The 24,839-nt window shown below is 38.1% G+C and overlaps 2 protein-coding genes across 3 annotated transcripts; both read left to right on the top strand.

Moving 5' to 3' along the window:
* The first annotated feature begins 551 nt into the window (after positions 1-551).
* Positions 552-10,052, top strand: LOC141342505 (microtubule cross-linking factor 3). Its single transcript, XM_073846963.1, has 7 exons — positions 552-942; positions 1,745-2,475; positions 4,372-4,596; positions 4,985-5,143; positions 5,667-5,726; positions 6,706-7,893; positions 9,791-10,052. Exons 2-7 carry the CDS (start codon positions 1,798-1,800, stop codon positions 9,899-9,901), a joined length of 2,421 nt encoding a protein of 806 aa, XP_073703064.1. The 5' UTR covers positions 552-942; positions 1,745-1,797; the 3' UTR covers positions 9,902-10,052.
* Positions 9,949-24,839, top strand: mtcl3a (MTCL family member 3a). Of its 2 annotated transcripts, none has more exons than XM_073846962.1 (7): positions 9,949-10,120; positions 13,514-13,681; positions 17,457-17,711; positions 19,664-20,125; positions 20,369-20,448; positions 20,542-22,027; positions 24,136-24,839. In XM_073846962.1, exons 1-7 carry the CDS (start codon positions 10,091-10,093, stop codon positions 24,328-24,330), a joined length of 2,676 nt encoding a protein of 891 aa, XP_073703063.1. In that variant the 5' UTR covers positions 9,949-10,090; the 3' UTR covers positions 24,331-24,839. The 2 variants fall into 2 exon arrangements, with proteins under 2 accessions (XP_073703063.1, XP_073703062.1); XM_073846961.1 differs by lacking the exon at positions 9,949-10,120 and adding an exon at positions 12,752-13,421.

The following is a 24,839-nucleotide window of genomic DNA, read 5'->3' as shown; positions in this document are numbered from 1 at the left end:
ATGACTGGACAAGAACAGAGGATGACAGACATGATGGCAGTGTGTGTTTGTGATGGAGACGCTCTGGGTGGAGCTCAGCTGTATTGATCTGTCAGTCTCTCCTCATCTCACCCACAGCACTGACGTCATCTACAAACACAATCACAGCCAGAAACATTCACATGGATTGAAAAATCTGATTTTATGCACGTTTTTTTTTCTTAAATTGCGTTTCCTTTTTATTATTAATAACAGACTGTCTTTTTCTGTGTTGAATAAACTGGGATGAATGCATGTATTATTATTATTATTTAAAACATTACATTGACTTTCTAAGGTAAACAACAGAATATTTTTTAATTAATTCAATGCCACAAGAACAAGAGGTATTGCACATTCATATCAAATTAGCAGAAACAAAAATAGAGAAAAAAGAAATTTCAATGTTTTTAAAGTATTACATGTTTTCAGTGCAGTGCTTTTTTCTTTTTGTTTGTTCCGAGAGATTTACATACAATTTGAAGTCATTAATAAAATTTGAAAAAAATGTGTTTACATTGAGCCCACTTTTTCTTATGTATATGGAATTTTCCCAATAAAATAAACGAATGTATAATATGTTGTTCTTTATAAGATTCATTTTCTGTATTAAAAAAGCACTTCATATATACACATTTCTATCATACATTCCATTTTTCTGTTTATACAGAATTCCATGTCTTTCCAAAATAATCTTGAGTAAATACAATGGCAATTTTCTTGACCACAAAATTAAACAAACAGTATCTAGATGGCTAGACAGATACTAGACACGTACGTGCTGCTGTGGCGTCAAATCAGACTCCGCCCAGCGGTGACGTCACCGCGTGACTATTGATCAGATTTAATGGTGGTTTTAGGATGCTCTACACTGCCAGCATTTTTTCCTCGCATCATGAGGATGAGAAGATGAGATGCTAAAAGGTAAGACTTGCGTTTGTGTGATATTATGGGATGTTTAAGTGTGTTGTCTTTGGGTGTGTTGCTCGGCTGAGTACAAAGAAAGGCTTCAACGATTCATTCACCTTGGAAAGGTTATAAGAAAACGACCCGCGACGACAACATTAAAACAGTGTAAGCTATAACATTTTGGTTTACAAGCTGTAGAATCTAATTGGGAAATGTTAACAATTGCCTTAGACTAACTTAATTATTCGAACAGTAATGAATGAATATAACTGTCTGGTGCATATAGTTAATAATAATTTATAATGCTTCTCGTTTATATTTGATTCTCAGCTCATGCCACACGATCGATGTCTTTGTTATTTTGCATTTCTTTTCCCGTCCAAATGACTCGTTATATGTCCATATAGAAAATAATTGTCTATTGTTTATTAAAAAGACGCGGACTTGAGATAATATTCTGTGCCAGTTTTGATTTGACCAAAGACTTACTGTAAATGTTTACGTGAAATAGACTAGGCCTATCTGAGCAGCTGGAGGATGACAGCATCTCATCTGCCATTATAACATCCTTTGACTTCACACCAATCAATCAGATCGACAAACCTGTTTTGAACAAAATAATACGAGACAAAGACATTTCACAATTAATGTCCATCTTAAAGTGGACTGTTTGTTGATGGGTTGGGCCCACTGTTGGGAAATCCGCTTTTTTATACATGGTAGCTGGATTCTACCAGGTCCATGCTGGTGATTGTGTCTGGTAGAACAGCTTTTTGGTTTTAGAGCTATGATTTAAATATTGAAACGTTTCCCTCAGCTTCCTGCAGGATAAAATGGATTACGCACACGTGAACTCGCACAGATGACAGAATGGACTCTGTGGAAAACAGCACCATGAAGCAACAGCAGCAGCAGCGCGCGTCCTCGCCAGCCAGATTCAAAGACTCTCCGTCGAAAGCGGCTTCCAAAAGCGCCTCTGGCAAAGCCTCTGCGTCCAAGAGCAGCGGTAAGAGCAGCCGCAGTAATTCTCCGGTCACTGTCCACAGCGGCAAAGAGCGACACGCGGCCAAAGGCGCGGCAGCTGTCCACGCCAGTGGTGCTGAAAGCCCGACTCTGAGAAGGGCGGAGAAGGGCAAGAGCATCGAGGAGCGCAGCAGCTCCTCCGAGGAGCCCTACGCCAACGACGAGTCGGGTTTGGGGGCAGATGCTGCTCGGGTGGTGTCCGATCAGCCCAGCTCCACCAAATCCTCTCAGGGTAAAAGAGAGACCGCGAGAGCCGACGGAGGCAAGCAGACAGCCAAGAGCGCTGTGGGATGCGGCCCGGGCTTCTGGAGGGAGGGATGCTTGCAGTCTGAGCTCATACAGTTTCACATGAACAAAAGCTTGAAGAAAGAAAGCGGCATGCCGGCGAAGACGTCGAGCTCGCCGGTGACGGAGCCGCAGGTGCCGCCCGCGGACGCGCACCGGCCCTCAGAGCCCCTACCTCAGCCGAACCAGGAGATGCAGGAGGAGATTGAGAGACTGGAGGACGAGAACGAATTCCTGAAGGTAGGATGAGAAATGTGGCTGAAAATATGGTTATATTTAAAAAAACAAAAGAAAAAGATTGTAAATGAAAATAGTCTTTTTGTAATTAAAGAAGTAGTTCACTTTCAGAACAAAAAATTACAGATAATGTACTCACCTCCTTGTCATCCAAGATGTTCATGTCTTTCTTTCTTCAGTTGTAAGGAAATTATATTTTTTGAGGAAAATATTTCGGGATTTCTCTCCATATAATGGACTTCTATGGTGCCCCCGAGTTTAAACTTCCAAAATACAGTTTAAATGCAGCTTCAAAGGGCTCTAAACGATCCCAGCCGAGGAAAGAAGGGTCTTATCTAGCGAAACGGTTGGTTATTTTCTTAAAAAAAATGACAATTTATATACTTTTTAACCTCAAATGCTCATCTTGTCTAGCTCTGTGTGTTTTCTGTGTAGAGATTGAAAAGTATATCAATTGTAAATGTTTTTAGAAAATAACGTTGTTTTGCTAGATAAGACCCTTTTTCCTCGTCTGGGATCATTTAGAGCCCTTTGAAACTGCATTTAAACTGCATTTTGGAAGTTCAAAGGGGCACCATAGAAGTCAATCATATAGAGAGAAGTCCTGAAATATATAAAAAATATAATTTCTTTACGACTGAAGAAAGAAAGACATGAACATCTTGGATGACAAGGAGGTGAATACATTAACTGTAAATTTTTGTTCTGAAAGTGAACTACTCCTTTAACATGCTTTAAAATGAATTAATTTAGATTTTTTTTTTTGTAGGACATAAGGTCGTGCTGAGAACAGAGAAAGTGTTATTAAGTATTTCATTTATTATTTCTTTAAAAAATGAGATATTTAAAAATAATTATTTAAAGGGAATAGTATTAATACCAGTCAGTTTGGTATTAGTTGTTTTATTATGTGACAAGAAAAACTAAATCCATAAACCTACAACCGTGATTCTACACTGAAAAAAAATATAATGATAATAATAAAAATGTAGGATTTACCATTTTTACTTAGAAATTGCTAGTAAATTAAAAAAAAAAAAAACAGTAAGTAAAACATTGAACTAAACAATTTTTTTAAAGTAGGAAGTCTGATAAACTACTTTCTTGTTTTATTTACAACTTACAGTAAGATTTTATGCTCATGTAATGATAAAACTGAAATGAAAAAAAAAAGACTTGATACATATATATATATATAATTTTAACACTAAGATTTTTGTTTTTGTTTTTTAAAGAAGTCTCTTCTGCTCACCAAGACTGCATTTGATCCAAAGTACAGCAAAAAAGTAACATTTTGAAATAGTTACCTCCTGTTTTATTTTTGAATATATTAAAATGTAATTTATTCCTGTGATTTCAAAGCTGAATTTTTAGCATCATTATTCCAGTCACATTATCCTTCAGAAATCATTCTAATATTCTGGAAAAAAAAAAAGATAGATGTTATGAAAGCTTATTATTTAAAAAAAAAATGCTGATCTTTGGATTTTTCTATTCATCAAAGAATCCTGAAAAAATTCACTCAACTGTTTTAAAAATTGGTGTTTTCTTGAGCAGCAAATCAGCCTATTAGAATGATTTCTGAAGGATCATGTGACTGAAGACTGGAGTAATGATGCTGAAAATTCAGCTTTGATATGAGAGCAAAACAATATTTTTACCTTAAAAACACTGTATGTATAAGAACTTGAAATGTAATATAATATGTATTCAAGATCTAAGAATAAGTTTTATTAAATTATTGCATCAAAACTTTTGTTGAACATGAAGTACATGCTTTTTTAAACCAAAGTAAACACAAAGATCAAAAGATCCCACTATTATTTGTCACCGACCAACATAATATTAATGGTTACATATTTTGTAAACTAACATGTCTTTGAATTTGTGATTCATTAGCATGAAATTGAAGAAATGCGAGCAGAGATGGATGAAATGAGGGACACGTTCTACGAGGAGGACGCCTGTCAGTTGCATGACATGCGACGTGAACTGGAGAGAGCCCATAAGAACTGCCGAATCCTTCAGTATCGCCTGCGAAAGGCAGAGAGGAAGCGAATGCGATATGCAGAAACAGGTGAAATTGACAGCGAACTGCTGAGGTGCCTGGAGCAAGACCTAAAGGTAGAGTAAAATCCTTAAGGCAAACTATGATGCCTGTACACAAATAATGCACAGCTCACATATGATATTCTTCACTTTGCTGCCAGACTGTAGAAACTACACTCTTAAAAATAAAGGTGCTTCACGATGCCATAGAGGAACATTTTTTGTTTAAATGGTTCCATAAAGAACCTTAAACATCTGAAGAACTTCAGATGATTAAAAGGTAAGAAAGAGATGGTTCTTTAAAGAACCTTTGACTGAATGGTTCTTTCGCTGTGAGGAACCTTTATGAAGCACCTGTATTTTTAGTCTCAGAAAGTCAAAAATACTCAATCACAATACAACAACGAATGAACGTAACTGTAACAAGACAACGATATCTATAAAATGTTAATTCCTCTTCTAGGTGGCCAAGGATGTGTCTGTGCGTCTGCACAACGAACTGGAGAATGTGGAGGAGAAACGAACGAGAACAGAAGATGAGAATGAAAGACTGAGGCAACAGCTGATTGAAGTGGAGGTGACCAAACAGGCTTTACAAAATGAGCTGGACAAGACCAAAGAGGTGAGAACATCTTAAAATATACAGATATTGCCAGTGCACAAAAAAAGGTAGAATTAACATTTTTAAACGATTTTCACTCAGAAACTGCTAGTAAATTCTACAAATAAGTACAAAGGACGGACAGAGTATTTCTTGTAACACATTATTTGTTTTATTTACAACTTAAATGTTTTTTTTGCACCAATTGTCTTTCTATGCTCAGTTTGATGCTCAGGAATTGGTCAACAGTGGTAATTACAGAAATTCATTACAAATGTAATTACATATAGGTTTTTAACAAAATATAAGTACAATGTAAAAAACATGTATTTACACAATAAGTACATAATACCAAATGATTAATTTAAATGTAAGTACATTGTAGCTAAGGCCACCTAATGTAAAGTGGGACTGAAAAATGCAAAGACACATCAAGCAGCATTTGTTTTAAGAAAACAGATACTTTCTGAATGGATAATGAAGATCCATCATATTTATTTCCAATATATTGAAAATTATGAACATGCAATACTATTTCTGGCAGCTTTCTCTGAAACGAAGAGGGAAAGATGTACAGAAGAAGACTCCACAAACCCCAACAGAGGTAAGAATAATGTTTTCATTCAGAGCCTTCCTGTACCTCAAATAGTCCAGGGTCATGGGTTTGATTCCAAGGGAAAATATCTGAGTTACTTTTTCAAATAAGTAACACCAGTTACTTTCCCCCCTCATTTATTGATTAAAGGCTCTTCTGTCCCCATGTTGAGAGAAATTGTAAGATGTTATAGTTCTAGAATAAATGTGAACATGCATTTATTCATCTCACTCACTAAAAAACAGATACAGTATTCCTCAAAATGAATTATAAAAAAAAAAAACACTGAAACACAATGCAAACCTGTGTTAAATAATACAGATATATTTTTGAATTTAATCCAATTTTATTAACCAGTGTCTTTGCTGCTGACCTTCAATGATCCAGTTCATCCATACTAATTAGCAAAAAATGCCTCAAGATAATCTAACATTTGTTTTCCTTTTTTTTTTATTGTTGAAGAATTTACATTGTTTCTTCTGCGGTCTACTGTACAGACGTCAATTTACTTTCTCTAAGCCTGAGGCTTTTGGTGTGAAAAGGCTTTTACATTTGCCAAAAATAGAACTTTTTATATTAAAAACAAACAAGCAAGCCTTGTCCAGATTTAAAAAGTAACGCAAAACTAATGTAACACATTACTTTCCATAAAAAGTAACTAAGTAGCGTAATTAGTTACTTTTTTAGGGAGTAACTCAATATTGTAATGCATTACTTTCAAAAGTAACTTTCCCCAACACTGCTTGCAATGTGTTACCCTCCAACAATGGTTATAACCCACCAAACCGATCCCAGTAGTAAGTAATTTCAAAATCCATTTGGGTGGAAATTTGGCCAGTCTGGCAAAGCTGACTTTAAATGGAATGTTTGTAGCTTTGGATAAAGTGTTTACAAGTAAATGAGCATACCACTCTTTGGTTTGCATCAACGCATTAACAGTTTAACAGCAAATTAAACACCCATTTCAAAATGATGTTTCCTTCCGTAGGAGGAAAATGATGATCTGAAATGCCAGTTGGCCTTCATCAAAGAGGAGGCTACCCTAATGCGGAAGAAAATGGCTAAGATAGACAAAGAGAAGGACCGTTTAGAGCAGGAGCTCCAGAAGTACCGCTCCTTTTACGGTGATGTAGACAGTCCTCTCCCCAAAGGTGAGGCTGGAGGTCCTCCCACCACCCGAGAGTCCGAGCTAAAGCTGCGTCTGCGACTGGTAGAAGAAGAAGCCAATATTTTAGGCCGGAAAATCGTGGAGCTGGAAGTGGAAAACCGTGGCCTGAAGGCGGAGCTGGACGACATGCGTGGAGATGAGTTGTCTGGAGGGACGATGGACCCATCTTCCAGAGAGCAGAGCGAGGCGCTGTCTGAACTTCGTCAGCAGTTGCAGTTGGTGGAGGACGAGGCTGAGCTTCTGCGCCGCAATTTGGCTGATGTGGAGGAGCAGAATACGAAGTTGACCAGCGAGCTCAACAAGCTCAAATACAAGGCTGGGTCACACGAGGGATCACGCTTTAGCAGCGGAGCTGTAGATGGGGTGAAGATCGAAGCCCTGCAAGAAGAGCTGAAAGCGGCTAGACTGCAGATCAATGAACTGAGTGGAAAAGTGATGCAGCTGCAATATGAAAACCGCGTTCTGCTGTCCAACATGCAGCGCTACGATCTGGCCTCTCATCTAGGCATCCGCGGCAGCCCCAGAGACAGCGACGCAGAAAGCGACTGTGGCCGCAGGGAAAGCGACGACGACTGCGCTCGCCTTACACCGCATCGCAAGCGTGAGGGTCCCGTTGGTGGCGAAAGCGACTCCGATGAAGTCCGCAACATCAGGTGCCTGACTCCCACTCGCTCCCTTTACACCCCAGAGGGGCGTTTTTTATCGAGAAGTTTCAAGGACCGCCAGCAGATGATTGACATCCGCATAGAGGCGGAGAGATTGAGCAGGACCATCGACAGACTCATCGCTGACACCAGCACCATCATCGCAGAGGCTCGTGTTTACGTGAGCAACGGCGAGCTGTTCGGAAGAATGGATGACGATGATGAGGGCGGTCGCATACGAGAGCACGAGCTGCTTTACCGCATCAATGCTCAGATGAAAGCCTTCAGGAAGGAGCTGCAGAACTTGATTGACCGCCTGGAGGTCCCAAAACCAGAAGACCGAGAAACTGAAGAGCCTCTGTCTGTAAGTGCAAATAAACACTTCCAGATCAAAAATGTACAGATAATGTACTCACCCCCTTGTCATTCTTGTTCTTGTCTTTCTTTCCTTAGTCGATTAGAAATTATGTTTTTTGAGGATTTAGTGGACTTCAATGGTGCCCTAAGTTTGAACTTCAAAAATGCAGTTTAAATGCAGCTTCGAATGGCTCTAAACGATCCCAGCCGAGGAAGAAGGATCTTATCTAGAGAAATGATTGGTTATTTTCAAAACAAATTGACAATTTATATATTTTATAACCTCAAATGCTTATCTTGTTTCATCTCTGTCATGTGCATGCGTAGTCCGGGTCAATAGTTAGGGTACGTTGAAAAACTCCTATCTTGTTTCTTCGTTGACTACAAAATCATCCTACATCGCTGCAAAAGTACCGACCCAGTGTTTACAAAGTTTACAAACCACAATTGTAGGATGATTTTGAAGTTGAAGACGAAAACGTGATGAGTTTTTCGACAGACCCTAAAGGTCATTCCACACCGATTCCCCCCCATTTTTTTGCACGTTAAAAAATAAATTCGACCTAACGTTATGTCGATCATGTTTGCACACTGCCTCCGAAAATTTCGACCATCATAAAAAAATGGATCGGGTTCGTTTTTTTGCTTTTTACGCATCCGTAGCAAGCATTTTAAAAGGTGTTTTGCCAGTTTAGAGCCACGGTATAAGCAAACGCCAAAATCCAGAATTGTGTCTGACAAGTTTGTCCACTTCGTCTCTGAGCACAAAGCTCTGTAAAGGTCCTTGTACACTGAGTTCACAGAAATAAGTGGTCTTCTTTATAAGAAGTGGCTCCAGTAACACTAGCAAAGCATCAAAGTTTACTGACGTACTGAAGTAAACTTTGAATCATCCGGGATAATCCCGCAGCTCATTAATAAGGAGGTGCACATAAAAAAAAATTCTCTCATTCCTCACTATATCTTATAATTGGATGGACCCAGTATGTCAAAATCATCCTCACAGCTTGAAGATTCCATTTTGTATTGTTTTGAGAAATTTTTCGCAGCGGATGAATTAATGTGCATCAGACTCAGTGTGCAAGGTTTCTGTGCGTGATGAATTTTTAAGATTACGAATACAAAAAACGCATACAAAACGCATGGACTCAGTGTGCAATTGACCCGGATTACACAGACTACACATGTGCACCGCAGAGACAAGACAAGACAAGACAAGCATTTGAGGTCATAAAGTATTTCGAAAATAACCAATCGTTTCACTAGATAAGACTCTTCATCCTCGGCTGGGATCGTTTAGAGCCCTTTGAAGCTGCATTTAAACTGCATTTTTGAATTTCAAACTTTGGGGCACCATTGAAGTCCACTATATGGAGATCATTCGAAATGTTTCCCTCCAAAAACATAATTTCTTATCAACTGAAGAAAAAAGACATGAACATCTTGGATGACAAGGGGTGAGCACATTATCTGTAATTTTTTGTTCTGGAAGTAAACTAATGTGTTTAAGTCTGTTTACAGAAATAGTTGACCTGAGGTTAACATTGAATCATTATTAATTAATTCTAATGTTGTTCTGACCTGCATGGCATTTTATTTTTAAACAAGAATAATACTACAGGTTTTGAAAAGTTGTTTGTCACATAAATGCATTTTTTTAAAAAATGCATAAAGATTTATCTTTCAAAAATAAATAAAGAAAAACAGCATGTGTTTGGATTAAGGGTGAGTAAATAATGTCAAATTGTAATTTTGGTTTAGACTTTGCCTTTAATTTCTGTATAATTTCTCAAAAATCTATAACTTGATCATACGTATGTGTTAATATCACACTGTTCTGCATCGTTTTGACTCACTCTTCCTCTCTCTCTCATATTTCCTCCTCCATTTTGATACTGACCTAGATGTTTCAACCTATAATTTTGCTTATTCTCATCCTGGTTTTATTTTCATCTTTATCGTATGCCACTATTTTCAAGCTAGTCTTTCTTTTCACTCTTTTTTTTGTTCTGTAAACTTCATTTTTCAGTTATTTATTCTATTTATTTATTCTTTTTTGTCTGTTTTCTTAAGTTATCATATTGATTTTGGACATGTCATTAAGGTTACGCACGGCACACGAAGAGATCATCATCATTTCAGGCACAGATGACAGTCACTCAACCAAACAAACACAAGCTTCCACTCCAAAACAGCGATGACAGATGAGCTTCACTTATTGCATAGTTTATTTGGTGAGTATTTTTGTGTGTTTCATTATGTTTGTACCATTTATCTGAATATTTATACAGAACATGAAAGCTCCTTTGCTCCAACGTCACGTTGACTATAAAAGATGTAAAAACTATTTGAACATTCTAGATGAAATAAATTGATTTCTGCAGCATGTGATCCTGTTTCTATTCTCACCAAGAACATTATACCCTCAAGAGCCCCCAGTTGGCCATATGGTTATTTGGAGATTTAAAAAAAGATTTTTGATGTTAAATTTTAGACAATAAGTGAATAATCTGTTAACAGAAGACAAACCATATAACCATTTGCCTTTATTATGCACTTTTAAAATATATTTTTTTTAAGAATTCCTCTTCTGCTCACCAAGCCTGCATTTATTTGATCCTAAATACAGCAAAACAGTAATATTGTAAAATAGTTTCACTAATAACTGCTTTATGTTTGAATATATTGTAAAATGTAATTGATTGCTGTGATCAAAGCTAAATTTTAGCATCATTACTCCAGTCTTCAGTGTCACATGACCCTTCAGAAATCATTCTAATATGCTGATTTGTTGATCAAGAAACATTTTTATTCTTATTCTTATCATTATTTAAAATAATTGAGTACATTTATTTCAGGATTCTTCGATGAATTGAAAGATCCAAAGAACAGCATTTATCTGAAATTTTTATTTTTTAAATATTATTTTTTGGTTTTGGGAAAGCAATTATAAAAATAAATACATTTATTTAGCAAGAATGCTTTAGAATAATCATAATAATAAAGACATTTATAATGTTACAAAAGATTTCTATTTCAGATAAATGCTGTTCTTCTGAACATTCTAGAAACCTGACAAAAATCTTCTGAGCTGTTTTCAATATAATAATAATAATAATAATAAATGTTTTCTGAGCAGCAAATCAGAATATTAGAATGATTTCTGAAGGATCATGTGACTGTAGTAGTCTAATGATGCTAAAATTCAGCTTTGAAAACACAGGAATGGAATTAAAATAGAAAAAAGTTATTTTAAACAGTAAACATATTTTGAAATTTGACTGTTATTGCTGTAATTTGGATTAAATAAATGCAGGCATGGTTAGCAGAAGAGACTTTAAAAAAACATTAAAAACATTAGTGTTCAAAAACTTTTGACTGGTAGTGTTTTTAAAAATTTATTTTAAAGGTTAATGATCTGCTTTACACAGAAAACTTGTAATAAAACCAGATTTTAGTGTTAAAATACTTCCTCCTATGCAACTATAAGTAAGCCATTCATAGTTTAATGTTTTGGAGCATTATCATACAGAATTAGCAGAGCAGAGCATATTCCCCTATTTGTTTTGAGCAACTCTTCTAATCTGATTCGACCAATAGCATGAGTTCGGGGCGGGACTCTGACTGGAGCATCTTTTTTTTTTTTTTTTTTGGACAATCCCTGTGGTGGCAGTGCTGCAGAAATGACATACTTCCTATGCATTCATTTTAACCCTTGTGCGACCTTATGGACATTTTTGTCCATTTCAGTTTAGTTTTTTGTTATAAGTGTGCCTGTTAATACCAACTGCATACATTTTGGCTCAGGTGTTTATTTTTATTGAAATTTTAATATTTCACCCTCATTTTCTTCAAAAAAATCTATTTTACCCTCCGTACAAAAAAATACTCACACTCAGGATCTTAAGGACAAAAATGTCCACATTGAAACCCATTAAAACTGCAATTTTTTAACACAGGGCCATTTGACAATAAAGTGATGCAATATTTGCTAATAGGCATTCATTCTATCGGCAAGGCTTGACATTTAAAAATTTTACCATTTGCCATTTTTTCAAATTTGGCATATACATTAAAAAAAATATATATATATATATAACACTACATAAAAAATATAAATGCCTCAAAATGAATGTTGTTGTTCTTCACTGACACAGCCAAGAATCTAATAAGCAAAGAAAAAAAATCTGCTTATCATTTAGTATATGGAAATTACATTTTACATTTGTTCATAAAAAACACCTGTGGCATTATGCAAACAAACCAGCATTTAAAGGGTTACAATTCTGAAAATTAATGAATGTTTAGTATCTATGGATAGAACAGATACTGGTTAAATCGACATCAGTGAAAGTGGAAAAAATAATAAATCATATTTTTATGACATGGACATTTTTGTCCATTTTGCACCTATGTATAACTTTTTTTGACGCACAAGGGTTAAAATAAAGCAAAGTCGATCGCCACCTTATGTTGACGAACCTTATGTTGAACTTGGCTAATATGTACTCTTTCATTCTGATTGAAAATAAATGTATATATATATGTGTGTGTGTGTGTATTTATATATATATATATATATATATATATATATATATATATATATATATATATATTATAAAAGAAAGACCATGCATTATGGTAATTTTTGAGTAAAAAAATGTATGTTTAGACTATAAAATCACTGTAAAGTGTGAATGCTTTCGTGTGTATAAGGACACTGAAATGACTCGCGCCTAATAGATAGGCCTGCAACATAGAGACAAAGGTAAAAATACATGTGAACTCTTACATCAGTGAGCTCAGAGTATTTTAGGCTCTTGACACTCAGTCCACCGGTGTCATTTTCAGTCTGAAGTAGAGTAAGCTAACTTCACCCTGCAGCTCAAGCTTATATATTAAGGAAAGCAACAATGTAGACTGTTAATTTATAGCCAAAGGATGTAGTATAGACGATTCTATTTTCACTGTAAAGTCGGCGCCAGAGAATGACAGGTTGACCTTGTCGTCTTTTATTGACATGGACGGAACAAATGCGCCTGGTTTAGAGAGCGCAGCCTGGGCAGCGGAGGAGACAGCAGAAATGGCTGGTTTTGGATAATAATCCTGTGTTATATGAGGACTGCAACTGCAAATAGTTAAAAAGACACTGATTCGTGTTTAGTTGTTATTTGAAAGATGTGGAATGCGTTTGGAAATGGATCAAGCGGGTATGTGAGCAAGGCGCAAGGCTGGGAGTTCGTCCCGTGCTCGCGTCCAGAGAGGGCCGGTAAGAAGGTCCAGATTCCCGCCCGAGTTCGATCGTTCCCGAGCAACCTTCTGGAGCAGCAGCAGCTTCCACCTGGACCTGCTCTTGCTGCTATCGCTGCTGCTGCATCCGATGCGACTAGCGGACAAACTCCGAATCAGGAGCTGCAAAGTCCACACACGCGCACCAAAAAGAAATTCGAGGAATTGAAGAAGCGCTACGATCAGGAGAAGGAGGAGTGGAGAATGGAGAAGGAAACGCTTTTGAGACAAGTTGCTGATATACAAGTACAAACGGATGCATGCGGGTGGATTTGACCAAACGACATTGTGCAATCAAATGCCGACATCTTTTCTCTTATTCTGCGTTGTATTTGCAGGGCGGAGAGAACAGAAGGATATTGTTGGATCTGAAGGGTGTTTTAGAGGAGGTGCAGTCGGGGGTGAAGCGTGAGGAAAGTAAACGGGGAGATCTGGAGCTGCAGTACATGAGGGATCGATGCGCTTGGGAACTGGAACGATCAGAGCTGAAAAGTCGCATTACTCAGGTATGAAAATGCACGTCTGTTTGTGATATATTGGCATGCCTACCGTCTTTGAGAACAATTTTACTCTAGTGAGTGTTTCTCAGGGTGGGTTTACTTGTGAAAGACAGTTTCTGTACACTAAAAACAGCTCAACATTTGCACGGTAATTTCCCAGATACTGTTAATTGAATACAGACTACACTCTTAAAAACAAGGGTTCTTTATTGGCATTGGTGGCTCCATAAGGAACCTTGCTCATCCATGGAAACTTTCAAATGCAGAAGAGGTTCTTTATGGTAGAAAATGTTCTTCAAAATGGTTCTTTTAAGAACTGGTCACTGAAAGGTTCTTTGGGGAAGCAAAAATGGTTCTTCAATGGCATCACTGCAAAAACATCCTTTGCAACTATTATTTTTAAGAATGTATAGTGAGGCATGTTGTGTGTGTCACATTGTGAATTCATTTAATAAGAACTAGAATAAGAAATAAGAACTTTTAGAGCTAGAGGTAAAATATTTCCCTGCATGCATTATACGAATGTCTTTTCAGAAAAAAAGAATGACCAAGCGGCACAAAGCAATTAAAACAAATAAATAAAATAAATGAAAATAAAATGCAAAAATAACCTTTTTTGGGGTTGGATTTTTAATTAAATAAATAAATAATATCAAATAAAATGGAAAAACATGTTTTTAAGTTTTTGTTTAAAAAATAAAATGCTAAAAAATGTTACACTTTATTGTTAAGGTTTCCTTGTTACAGTGTAATTATACATTAAGTGCTGAGTACATTAATATTACTTAACAACATGCACTTACTATATGGTTAGTGTTAGGATTAGGGTTAGGTTTAGGGTTACTTGCATGCAATTATGCATAATTAATTGTTATTATAATACATGTAACCTGCAACAATACAAGTACATGTAACGTGTAACAAGGTCACCTTAAAATAAAGTGTTACTAATAAATGATCTGCTTTTAGGGTTTGGCGTATAGATGGTGCACACAGATAATGCGCTTTTTAATTATTTGTTGGTTTTCTAATAGTTTTCATTGTGCATAGCACAGAGATTGCATAGGATTTGTGTAACACAAACACTATCAAGTGCAAATGCATCCTGTCAACAGCAGCTTTGTGGGTGAGCAGCCACACAAGACCAGCTATTAGATAATATCTACAAAGAATGAAAAAGTACATTGGCATTTCACAGTACATTGCAATGGTAATATGTGGAAACTATGTTACCAAACTAAAAATAGCATTCACTTGTAATTAGTTTTCACCTTAGTGCATTGTCTCTCACGTGTGGAATGGTTTCATTTCTGTTTATGACATCCTCATAAAGACACAGTCCAGATCGTCTTGTGTTCAGTCAATGGTGAGAGAAGATTTTAGTCTTTTCTAAAGTTTTACTGTACATGTGATTAAGAGAAAAGGAGCTTTGAATGGTTGTGTGATGCCGTATCTTGTGACAAACTGCGCCTCAGGACATATACTAGACACAAAGCGTTATAGGAATAACTTTGACGATGCTGCGGTCCAGGGTAAACAAACTACAAAACCCTACGAAAGAATACGCTTGTTATGGTGTGCTGCTGTTTAGTGATCACTCGCTTCACCGCAACTACACTTGTTTGTATTCAGAAACCGATTTGGGTTTAGCCGCACAAATCCACCCAAAGTATCAGTTGGTACAGAGAACAGAATTCAGGGAGGGGTCAAACGGAACTGTAAAAAGTTGTTTTCTTTGCCGTCCACATCCTACCACAGCACATACTTTTGTCCCAGTGGATTTCTTAGGTTTACCGCTAGGCATTCACAGCAGGGTATCTGCCAGCATATTTCAGAGCGTATTTTTAATCTTTAAAACAGAGATGAGCTCCTCCAGGGCCCCACCCTTAGGAATGTGAGATGCTAAAGGATTGGTCTTGCTGTCTATTAATAGTGAGCTGTTTCTGTGACATTGTTCCCCAGACTCAGAGCGCACAGCAACCGCGCTCATTATATTTTAGTCTTAAAACTACAGCGGCACCCTACCGCTGTCAACTCTGGTTACATGGTGCATCAGTGTTTCACATGCTCTCTGCTTGTAAACACAGACCGCTGGTGCACCCAGGAGAACGCATAGGTTTAATGACAGTGTGCCAGCTCATTTTAGTGCTATAGGAGCGCGCTCTGTTTATACAAACACCGCTTCGCTCTGGTTCGTTGCTATGAGAAGCATAAATAAGATTCACCTATTTGTGTCTTGGCCGTCGCACAGATAGTGGAGCATGCAGGTTTAGTCCTAGCAAGACTTAAAAACATCACAAGAGTTTTCAGCTATTTTAAGACGTTGATTTCACATGCTAAACAAGTCTGACTTTGTTTTTGATACACACTAGCATTTAAAAGTGTGGGTGGGTACGCTTTTTAATGTTCTTAAATGTACAGTAAATACTGTGAAATATTGAAATATTATTACGATTCAAAATAGCTGTTTTCTATGTGAATATATGTTAAAATGTAATTTATTTCTGTGATCAAAGCTGCATTTCTTTTAGCATTATTAGTACAGTCTTCTATGGAAGCCCGTTTCTGCCACTGAATAAAAAAGAAGGTTATTGCAACTTATCTGACAATTCAGACTTTTTTTCTCAGAATTGTGAGATATAAACTCAAAATTGCGAGTCATAAAGTCAGAATTGCGAGATAAAAAGTCACAATTGTGAGTTATAAAGTCAGAATTGCATGACACAATCTCGCAATTGCAAGTCATAATATCAGAATTTCAGTCTTTTTTTCAAGAAATGGACTTTATAACTCGCAATTGCGAGTTCATATCTAAAAATTCCCGGGAAAAAAGTCAGAATTGCAGGACACAAAATCGCAACTGCGAGAAAAAGTTAGAATTGCAAGAAATAAACTTGCAGTTGTGAGCAAAAAAGTTAGAATTGTGAGTTTATATCCTGCAATTCTGACTTTATCTAGCAATTCTGACTTTATAACTCACAATCTTAGTTCTGAAAATAAAAGTTAGAACTGCAAGATGTAAACTCGCAATTGCGAGAAAAAAGTCAGAATTGCATGATATAAACTCACAATCATGAGTTATAAAGTCAGAATTGTGTGATATGAACTTAAGTCAGAGTTAAGTCATTTTTCCCCTCAATAATAGACTACTTATTCGCTGTTGTGAGTTTATATCTCACAATTCTGAGAAAAAAGTCAGAATTGTGAGATAAAAAGTTGCAATTACCTTTTTTTTTTCCAGTGGCGGAAACAGCTTCCATGGTCTTTGTCACATGATCCTTCAGAAATCATTCTGATATGCTGATTTTCTGCTCAAGAAACATTTATGATTATTATCAATTCATCCTAGGTAAAAAAGTATTGTTAAATAAACTGTAGCATATGCATAGCATGAAAAATTCCATAAAACACAACAATCACAATTACATGCTATGAATCATGCAGACTATACTGTAGATCTCAATGACATCAATAGCATCTGTCAGCTGCAGAGTTCAATCAAGCTCAGTGACAGAAATGGTTTTAGTGGTTGCTGTCTAGTGAGCTGTCTCTCCAGGATCATCGGGGGGTCAGCATACCGATGTGGCCTCTCCATTACATACAAAACTCTTAGCACTAGTCTGAACTGTTTGTTTCAGTAGGCTTAGGATGGGCATCCGATGAGGCCTTGGTGAAACTAAACTCCTCTTTCCTGTTCACATGCTTTCTTTCTCTGTACAACTGTCTTATACACCGTTTCCTTTTTGGTGATCAGCAATTCCCTGCCTCTCTTCCCCCACAGTTAGAAGCCCGGGGATGTAGCGTGGTGGTGGAGTCTGTGAGGAGTCCAGAACTTGGGGACACTCTGAAACGGGAAAGAGCGGAACAAAAGAAGCTGCTGGCAGACACTCACAGTGCGGCCATGGACCTCCGGAGCAGGCTGGAGAACAGTGAGAAGGGCTGGGTGAAGGAGAAATCTGAGCTGCTGGAACGCTTTGAGGCTGAGAGGAAGGAGTGGGAGAACCAACTCATGGACATGCAGCGGAAGATTGAGGAGGTGAGTCTGCGGATGTGCGCCACTCCCTGCAACTCAGCTCAAAGCACGGTATCTTGTTTCAGACCGATTCCCTAAGTACTCCTGTTTACTTCCATGCTAAATGAAAGCTCTGCAAGTAAGCCTTGATGGATAATGGTAACACCTAAAATTGGAAGCGGTGAAGTCACGTTATATAAACCTTGGAATTGCAAGTGACTGCCAAATTAAAGTTTAGCTCGTGGTGACTGGCAATCATCAGAACTCCAAACTAGTGGTAGTGCAAACATGCATGCACTTGGCAGATGTTTTGTCAAAAGTGCGTTTAAATGGTTAGTTCACCCAAAAATGAAAATTAGCCTATTATTTACTCACCTTCAAAGCATCCTAGGTGTATATGACTTTCCTCTTTCAGATTAATCCAATCGGAGTTGTATTAAAAATTGTCCTGGCTCTTCCAAGCTTTATAATGGGAGCGGGTGGGTGATTCTGTTCATCAGTCCAAAAGAAGTCCAATAAAGTGGACCAATCCATAATAAAAAGTGCTCCACGTGGCTCCAGGGGGTAAATAAAGGCCTCCTATTGCAAATCGGTAAGTTTTTTGTAAGAAAAATATCCACATTTAAAATGTAACTATCATTTTCTCTAGCTTGCGGCAACTGTCAGGATGTTGGCAAATCCTCCTTTTTGTACTTGTAATTCATGACTGTAGTTTTATTTTGCTCTCTTCTCTCCGCTTCTACATTCGTCACTTCTTAGCAGCGTATGTGCAACATACGTCCTACGTCATCCACCTGGAACGGCTTACGTGTATGACAATTACCGCAAGCTAGAGAAAAGTGATTATTATGTTTTAAATATAGCTATTTTTCTTACGAAAATGTATCAATTTGCTACAGAAGGCCTTTATTTAACCCCCTTTATTCATTTTATTATGGATAGATGCACTTTACTGGATTGCTTTTGGACTGTTGAACAGAAACACCTGCCCACTGCCATTATAAAGCTCGGAAGAGCCAGGACAATTTTTAATATAACTCTGATTGGAAATGTCTAAAAGAAGAAAGTCATATACACCTAGGATGCCTTGAGGGTGAATAAATCATGGGCTAATTTTCATTTTTGGGTGAACTAACCCTTTAAGCTACGCATCCTATCAGCATGGAAAATCCTTCAAAATCAAACCAAGAATCTAGATGTTGCTACCATTCTCTGCCATTTGAGTTGCCTTGAGCTGTGTTAGGTTCTGTAACAAACCCAACATTTCCATAAACTAACCTTTCCATCCATTCCTTTCCAGTTGAAGTGTAATCCCATGGAGCTTGACTTCCAAATGCTTAGCTCTAGAACAGGGCTCCTCAAATTCAGCCCTAGAGGGCCAATGGCAAGCAGAGTTTGGCTCAAACGCTGATCAAACCACTTACCTCTAACTTTAGTCTCTTTAGTAACTCTAAAAACCTTGATTAGCTTGCTCACTTGTTTTTGATTAGGCCAGAAGCTAAACTCTGCAAGGCAATGGCCCTCTAGGGCTGAATTGAGGGACTGAACCATTACTTAGATTTTTGGTATGTGGTCACATATACATTTAATCAGTTCATGCATTACCTGGGAATTTAACTCACAATGTTGGCATTCCAAGCACCAAGCTGTACTGCAGAGATGTCCCAACCCGCTCCTGGAGGGCCACTGTACTGCAGAGTTTAGCTCCAACCCTAATTAAACACACCTAAACCAGCTAATCAAAATCTAAAGAGTCCTTAGAGACAACTATGCTGGGGTTGGTTGGAGCTAAACTCTGCAAGATGTTGGCCTTGCAAGACTGGGATTGAACAACTCTGCTCTACTGTAATGCTGTGGAATGGGGGGTGGTTAAATGTCGATAAAGGGCATGGCTGGGCTTAGACTGCCAAAACAGATTCAAAATGCCACTTTTGGGAAATGTACCAAGGACTACATAATTATTTTGTCTTTTTCAGTTGTACAATGAAGTGAAGGGTCACCGTTTGGGAAGTTCTCTAAGAGCAATTACTGATGGACAAAATGCACTAAGGCTCAGCTCATGTTCTGCCAGCACTCTATCGAGTGCAGTAACCTATCCCTCAGACGCCCAAAGCAATGAATATTCTGAGGCTCTAACCCAGCAAAGCAATGCCAGCATCGACTCCCAACCAAGTCAGCTCAGTCACAACGCCAGTGAATCCAGTGACCAGTGCAACAGTGATCAGAGTGAACTATTAAATCAGCAAGGTGCTGCTGAACAACAGGCTATAGACACTGAAGAGCTGGAAGAAATCCTGGAAACCTGTTTGAAAAAGAAAATGGGGAACAAGTCCTGCTTCATTGGACAAGATGACCTCCTGAACCCTTTCAAACGATTTCAGAGCATGGAAATAACCTGTGGAAGTGACAAAAAGAAGAACAACACTGCTCTTAACGCGGTGAGACTTTGTTGTTTATACCACTCTAATGGCTTGCTTTACATTTGTGCTAAACATCCTGGAATATTCCTTAATGGAAACACAAAACCTTGGCAGCTGTAAATCCACTGTACATGTACTTACAATCCATTATACTCCATGTTAGGATACTGCTATGTAGGGCTAGAGATGTGCTATAGTATAGTGTGCGGTCTGAGGTCTAAGGTTTGCATCTAAGTCCTCTTATTCATTAACATCTTGTAGGCACTTAAGGAAATTGCCCGTGTGAGTGAAGAACTCTGTAGCTACAAGGATGAAACAAGGAAGCAGCCTGATATTAAAAGGTAAACCTTTCTGTACACAGGTGCTGCTCGCATCACAAATGAATCAGATTAGCACTTCATAATGATCTCACTTTGTTTGGTTTTCCTTCTTAGAAGCCGCAGTGAGTCAACGTTTTTCCCAAGAGAAACTGAGTTGGCAGAGAGGGTAAAGGACAATTTGGAAATGGAGGACACAGTTTTGTACTTGAAAAACATGAGTGAAGACCTTAAATCCCTCGATGAGCAATATTGGACGAATTGTGAAGGTTGCAACATTGAATCACGGCAAAGTGAGGCTAAGTCACAATACAACATAAGACAACAGGCCCCACCCATACCAGCCCGTAGCACATCTTGGTACCTCAGCAGTCCTTCAGTTTTAGAAATAGAGTCTAGTGGTACAGAGCAAGTGTGTCAACGGCCAGGAACCCACCCAGACAGAAAGTACACCAGCCCCGCAATCGTACGAAAATTTGAAGCAATGCTTCAAGAAAACGAGGGGAAAATTCTGACAGACTCTGGGAATGTAGCCTGCACCCTGCCTGTCGATTCCAAGTGCAATATCAGTTGCTGCCAGAGCCGCTGGTCCTGTGATGGAAGTAGATTTGGCAGCAACAAGTCATCCAGATATGTACCTGTTAAGAGATGTCTCTCCAATGTGGACATTGCAGCTGCAGCCTCAGATCGTGGTCTTGACCAAATAGATGAACAAAACAAGGGTGCATCTCATCCCATGAACATGTCTACAAATTCTGTTGCATCGCTAGACTTTATTTCGCAATATCCCAGTGCTACAGCTACTTCCAGAAATGAGACACTTGAGCAGAAAACTGCAGAGTTCAACCGTACACTCTTCCAAGCAGGGATGGGCGTTCGGTGTGATGAGGACATTTCCATGAATGCATCCACTAATTCTTCTCAAAGTCTACCGGAGGTCATATCACAGGACACGCTTGTAGACAATCCTTCAAGGCATGTTAAAGCCTATCCGAAGGATCTCCTATCGGATCTTGTGGCACAGTGCCCAAAAGAGGAGGGAAGAAGGAAGGAAACAAAGGACCTTGTCACTAAGTCTTCATCTTCGCACAGTCTAAAGCAAGATAGTGAAGTTAAGCCTTTACAGACTGCACCAACTTTAGTTGACCAGCTTGTCCCATGTGTTGGAGAAAAACGGTTTGAACTGACTATAAGTCCACCACAACTGCAAACCCAGATGGAAAGGTCCAGCAAAGTTCTGGAAGTTGGTACAAACCAACAACAAGCAGACAAAAAACCCAAACATGCAAAAAAGGACATGTGTTGCACCAGGTCTCGGATTCTAGACGAAAATCCATGGAAGCCCTCTACTCTAGCGGCCTATCCTCGTCCGATGGAGTCTAGGTCCAACTATGGAGCTGTTGAGAGGATTCTCAAAAATTATGAGGATTTGGAGAGATCTCAGGAACAGCAGCAGTCACAGCCCAGTCCGGGAAAGAAAGAAGACCTTGTGGACCTCTTGGAAATGTTGGATATGCAACATGAGCCAAGATCCAGTCAGAGACTAACACACACACCGCACCACCAGGTCATAGCCCACAAAGAGACACATGTAACAGTGCAGGTCAGTACTGCACACACTCCCACACAGAGACCCACGCCATTCAAGCCACAAAAGCACACACTTTCCCCCGAACTGCAAACATTCAAATACATGCTAAATAACTCAGGCGGAGAAGTATACGAGGTGCAAGTGTAGATGACTACAGCTACAGTGTATTAAAGTAATATTTCTCCCAAACATGAAAATTCTGTTATCGTTTACACATCTTCAAGTTGTTCCAAACCTGTATGAATTTCTCTCTTCTTTTCAAGACAAATTAAGATATTTTAAAGAATGCTGGTAACCAAAGAGTTGACGGTAGCCACTGACTTCATAGTATTTTTTTCCATATTATCGAAGTCAGTGGAAACTGTCAAGTGGAAGTTGAGTAAATGACAGAATTTTCATTTTGGGTGAACTGTACCCTTAAGCAGCATTTTTTCAAGACAAGAGGTCACTTTGTTTCCAATGCATTTGTTAAAATGTCTCAAGTTGTATTGTGAAAATACACATGGTTAAAGCATTAGTTCACCCAAAAATGAAAATTCTGTTATTAATTGCTCATGTTGTTCTAAACCTGTAAGACCTTCGCTCTTCTTCGGAAGACAAATGAATATATATATAATATATGATGAAATCCGAGAGCCTTTTAAACCCTCCATAAACAGCAAGGATCCTACCACATTCAAGGCCCAGAAAGGTAGTAAGGACATCGATAAAGTAGTCCACGTAACATCAGTGGTTCAGTCGCAATTTTATGAAGCTACAAGAATACTTTTTGAGTGCAAAAAACCCCCCAAAAAACTAATAACTTTACTCAACAATTCTTCACCTCTGCATCACCCTACAGGCATTTTGGAGAGTATCTTGATGCATGCGTGTGCTTCGTCACATGTAAATAATGCATGCTGCTGAAGAGAGCACGTGTGCGCATGCATCGTGATACTCTCCAAAATCAATGTTTTTGGTACCTTTCTGGTCCTTGAATGTGGATGGACCTTTGCTGTCTATGGAGGGTCAGAGAGCTCTTGGATTTCATCAAAAATATCTTAATTTGCGTTCTGAAGATGAACAAAGGTCTTACAGGTTTGGAACACAATGAAGGTGAGTAATTAATAACAGAATTTCCTTTTTTGGGTGAACCGACTCTTTAATAGGTGGTCTCTATGAGTTCTGTAAAGTCTTACACACAGTAACTTGTGAAAGTGTGCGATCAAAGTTTGTTCTCAGTGCCAACTAACAGTAACATTAGTAACATGCTTAGAAAGATTATAAAAATTTCTTTTTAATCTACAACTCAAAGTCTTTTCCCAAGTCTGGAAATATTTAGAATTTATAGTTAAAATACCTCGTTCCCACAAAGCCATCTAAGCAGCAGCACAATTAAAATTCCTAAAGTTGAATTTCTGTCAAAAAATATTGGCAGATTGCTCAAAGCGAGGAGCCCAGAAGCTTCTTATTGTTGAAACTGGGGCATTTCCTTCACGGCCTGAAATGAAAAGAATTAGTGGCACCAAGTTTAATTTACATCTTTGATGTCTCTTCAGAAAACCTCATTTAACTCTATTTTTATAGGAGGCAGCCAAGGTATGTGGTGTAATTACAGAAACATGTGGCCAGGATTCTTAGTGAAACTAGTCCACAGCACAGACTGCATGCTTTTGTAAATTACACAACAAAATGACTCAAAATGACTGTCAGATGAGTCAGAAAAGCATTAGAGAGATTTAATCAGTTCTTTTATTTTAAGTTAGTTCTGAAATGGAGAACATGTGCAGGAGACAAAAGTTCAGCCACTGCCTTTAAATGGAAAAATACAAAATAAGAAACGATAGTCTGCATATTTCGTTGGGTTGTTGTGATTTTCTCCATGACAATTAAGCACCCTCTCCAAGTTCTCATTCTATTGCAGTTATGAAAATCATCCTGTTGTATCAAAATTTTGTTTTATCATTCAACTTCACAGTTTAAATCGCATTAATAGGTTTGCATCGTAGATTGAGAATAATTAATGCAAAGCATAAATCTCGTGAGATTTATTCACACTCTGCACGCAGAGTTAAGTTATTGTGCTGTTGACAGGAATATTTAAGTCCAGTGAGATTTCACACAAACATTTGTCTCAACAGCAATGCAAAGAGTCCTCTGTAACTATCAAGAAGAGCTTTTCACGACCTGCATGTCCGGCAAAGAGACGTTTGCCCTCTCGTTGGGCTAGCCGCTCGTCCGTCTCATCTGCATCGACGCCTTCACCGCCACCCACAGTCTTCACCCAGCGACAAACACTCGCCTACTCCGCCTTTCACACAGAGACCGTCATCTAAATGGCCGTTAGATTACGTCCAATGCCTTTAAAGCTGTACATGTAGCCTGATCACCTTTGTAAATACCAACAGTGACTGTCCAAATGATGATTTTGTTGTTTACATTTCTGTAACCATGAAATCAGAACTGCCTTTTCATTCTTTTTTTTCTCAAAGACTGGTTTACATGTACATTTCATTTCTACCAGTGACTTACAAGTGCATATAAGGATGTTTTCTGTTATAAACCAGTTTCAGTCTGTCGTCATTAATATTTTATAGCTGCCAATGTAGAACTGTTTTCTGTCCGTGCTTCACATGTGGCCTCGTTTGTGTGTGAGGTCTGATGTCCGATTGAGAATATCTTTTACCAACGTTACCAAAATTACAGAATAAGGATTCTACGCTCAGTTTACATGCTTATCTGATGTAAGACATATCATTTAGACAATGCCTTCGCAGTACTTTTTCTTGATAATATCACAAATAAAACTGTATTCAGCATTTATAAAATAAAATATGGACACTCA

This window comes from Garra rufa, chromosome 9 (assembly GCF_049309525.1).
Source record: "Garra rufa chromosome 9, GarRuf1.0, whole genome shotgun sequence".
Taxonomy (NCBI): domain Eukaryota; kingdom Metazoa; phylum Chordata; class Actinopteri; order Cypriniformes; family Cyprinidae; genus Garra; species Garra rufa.
This window is presented reverse-complemented; position numbering and strand designations above follow the sequence as displayed.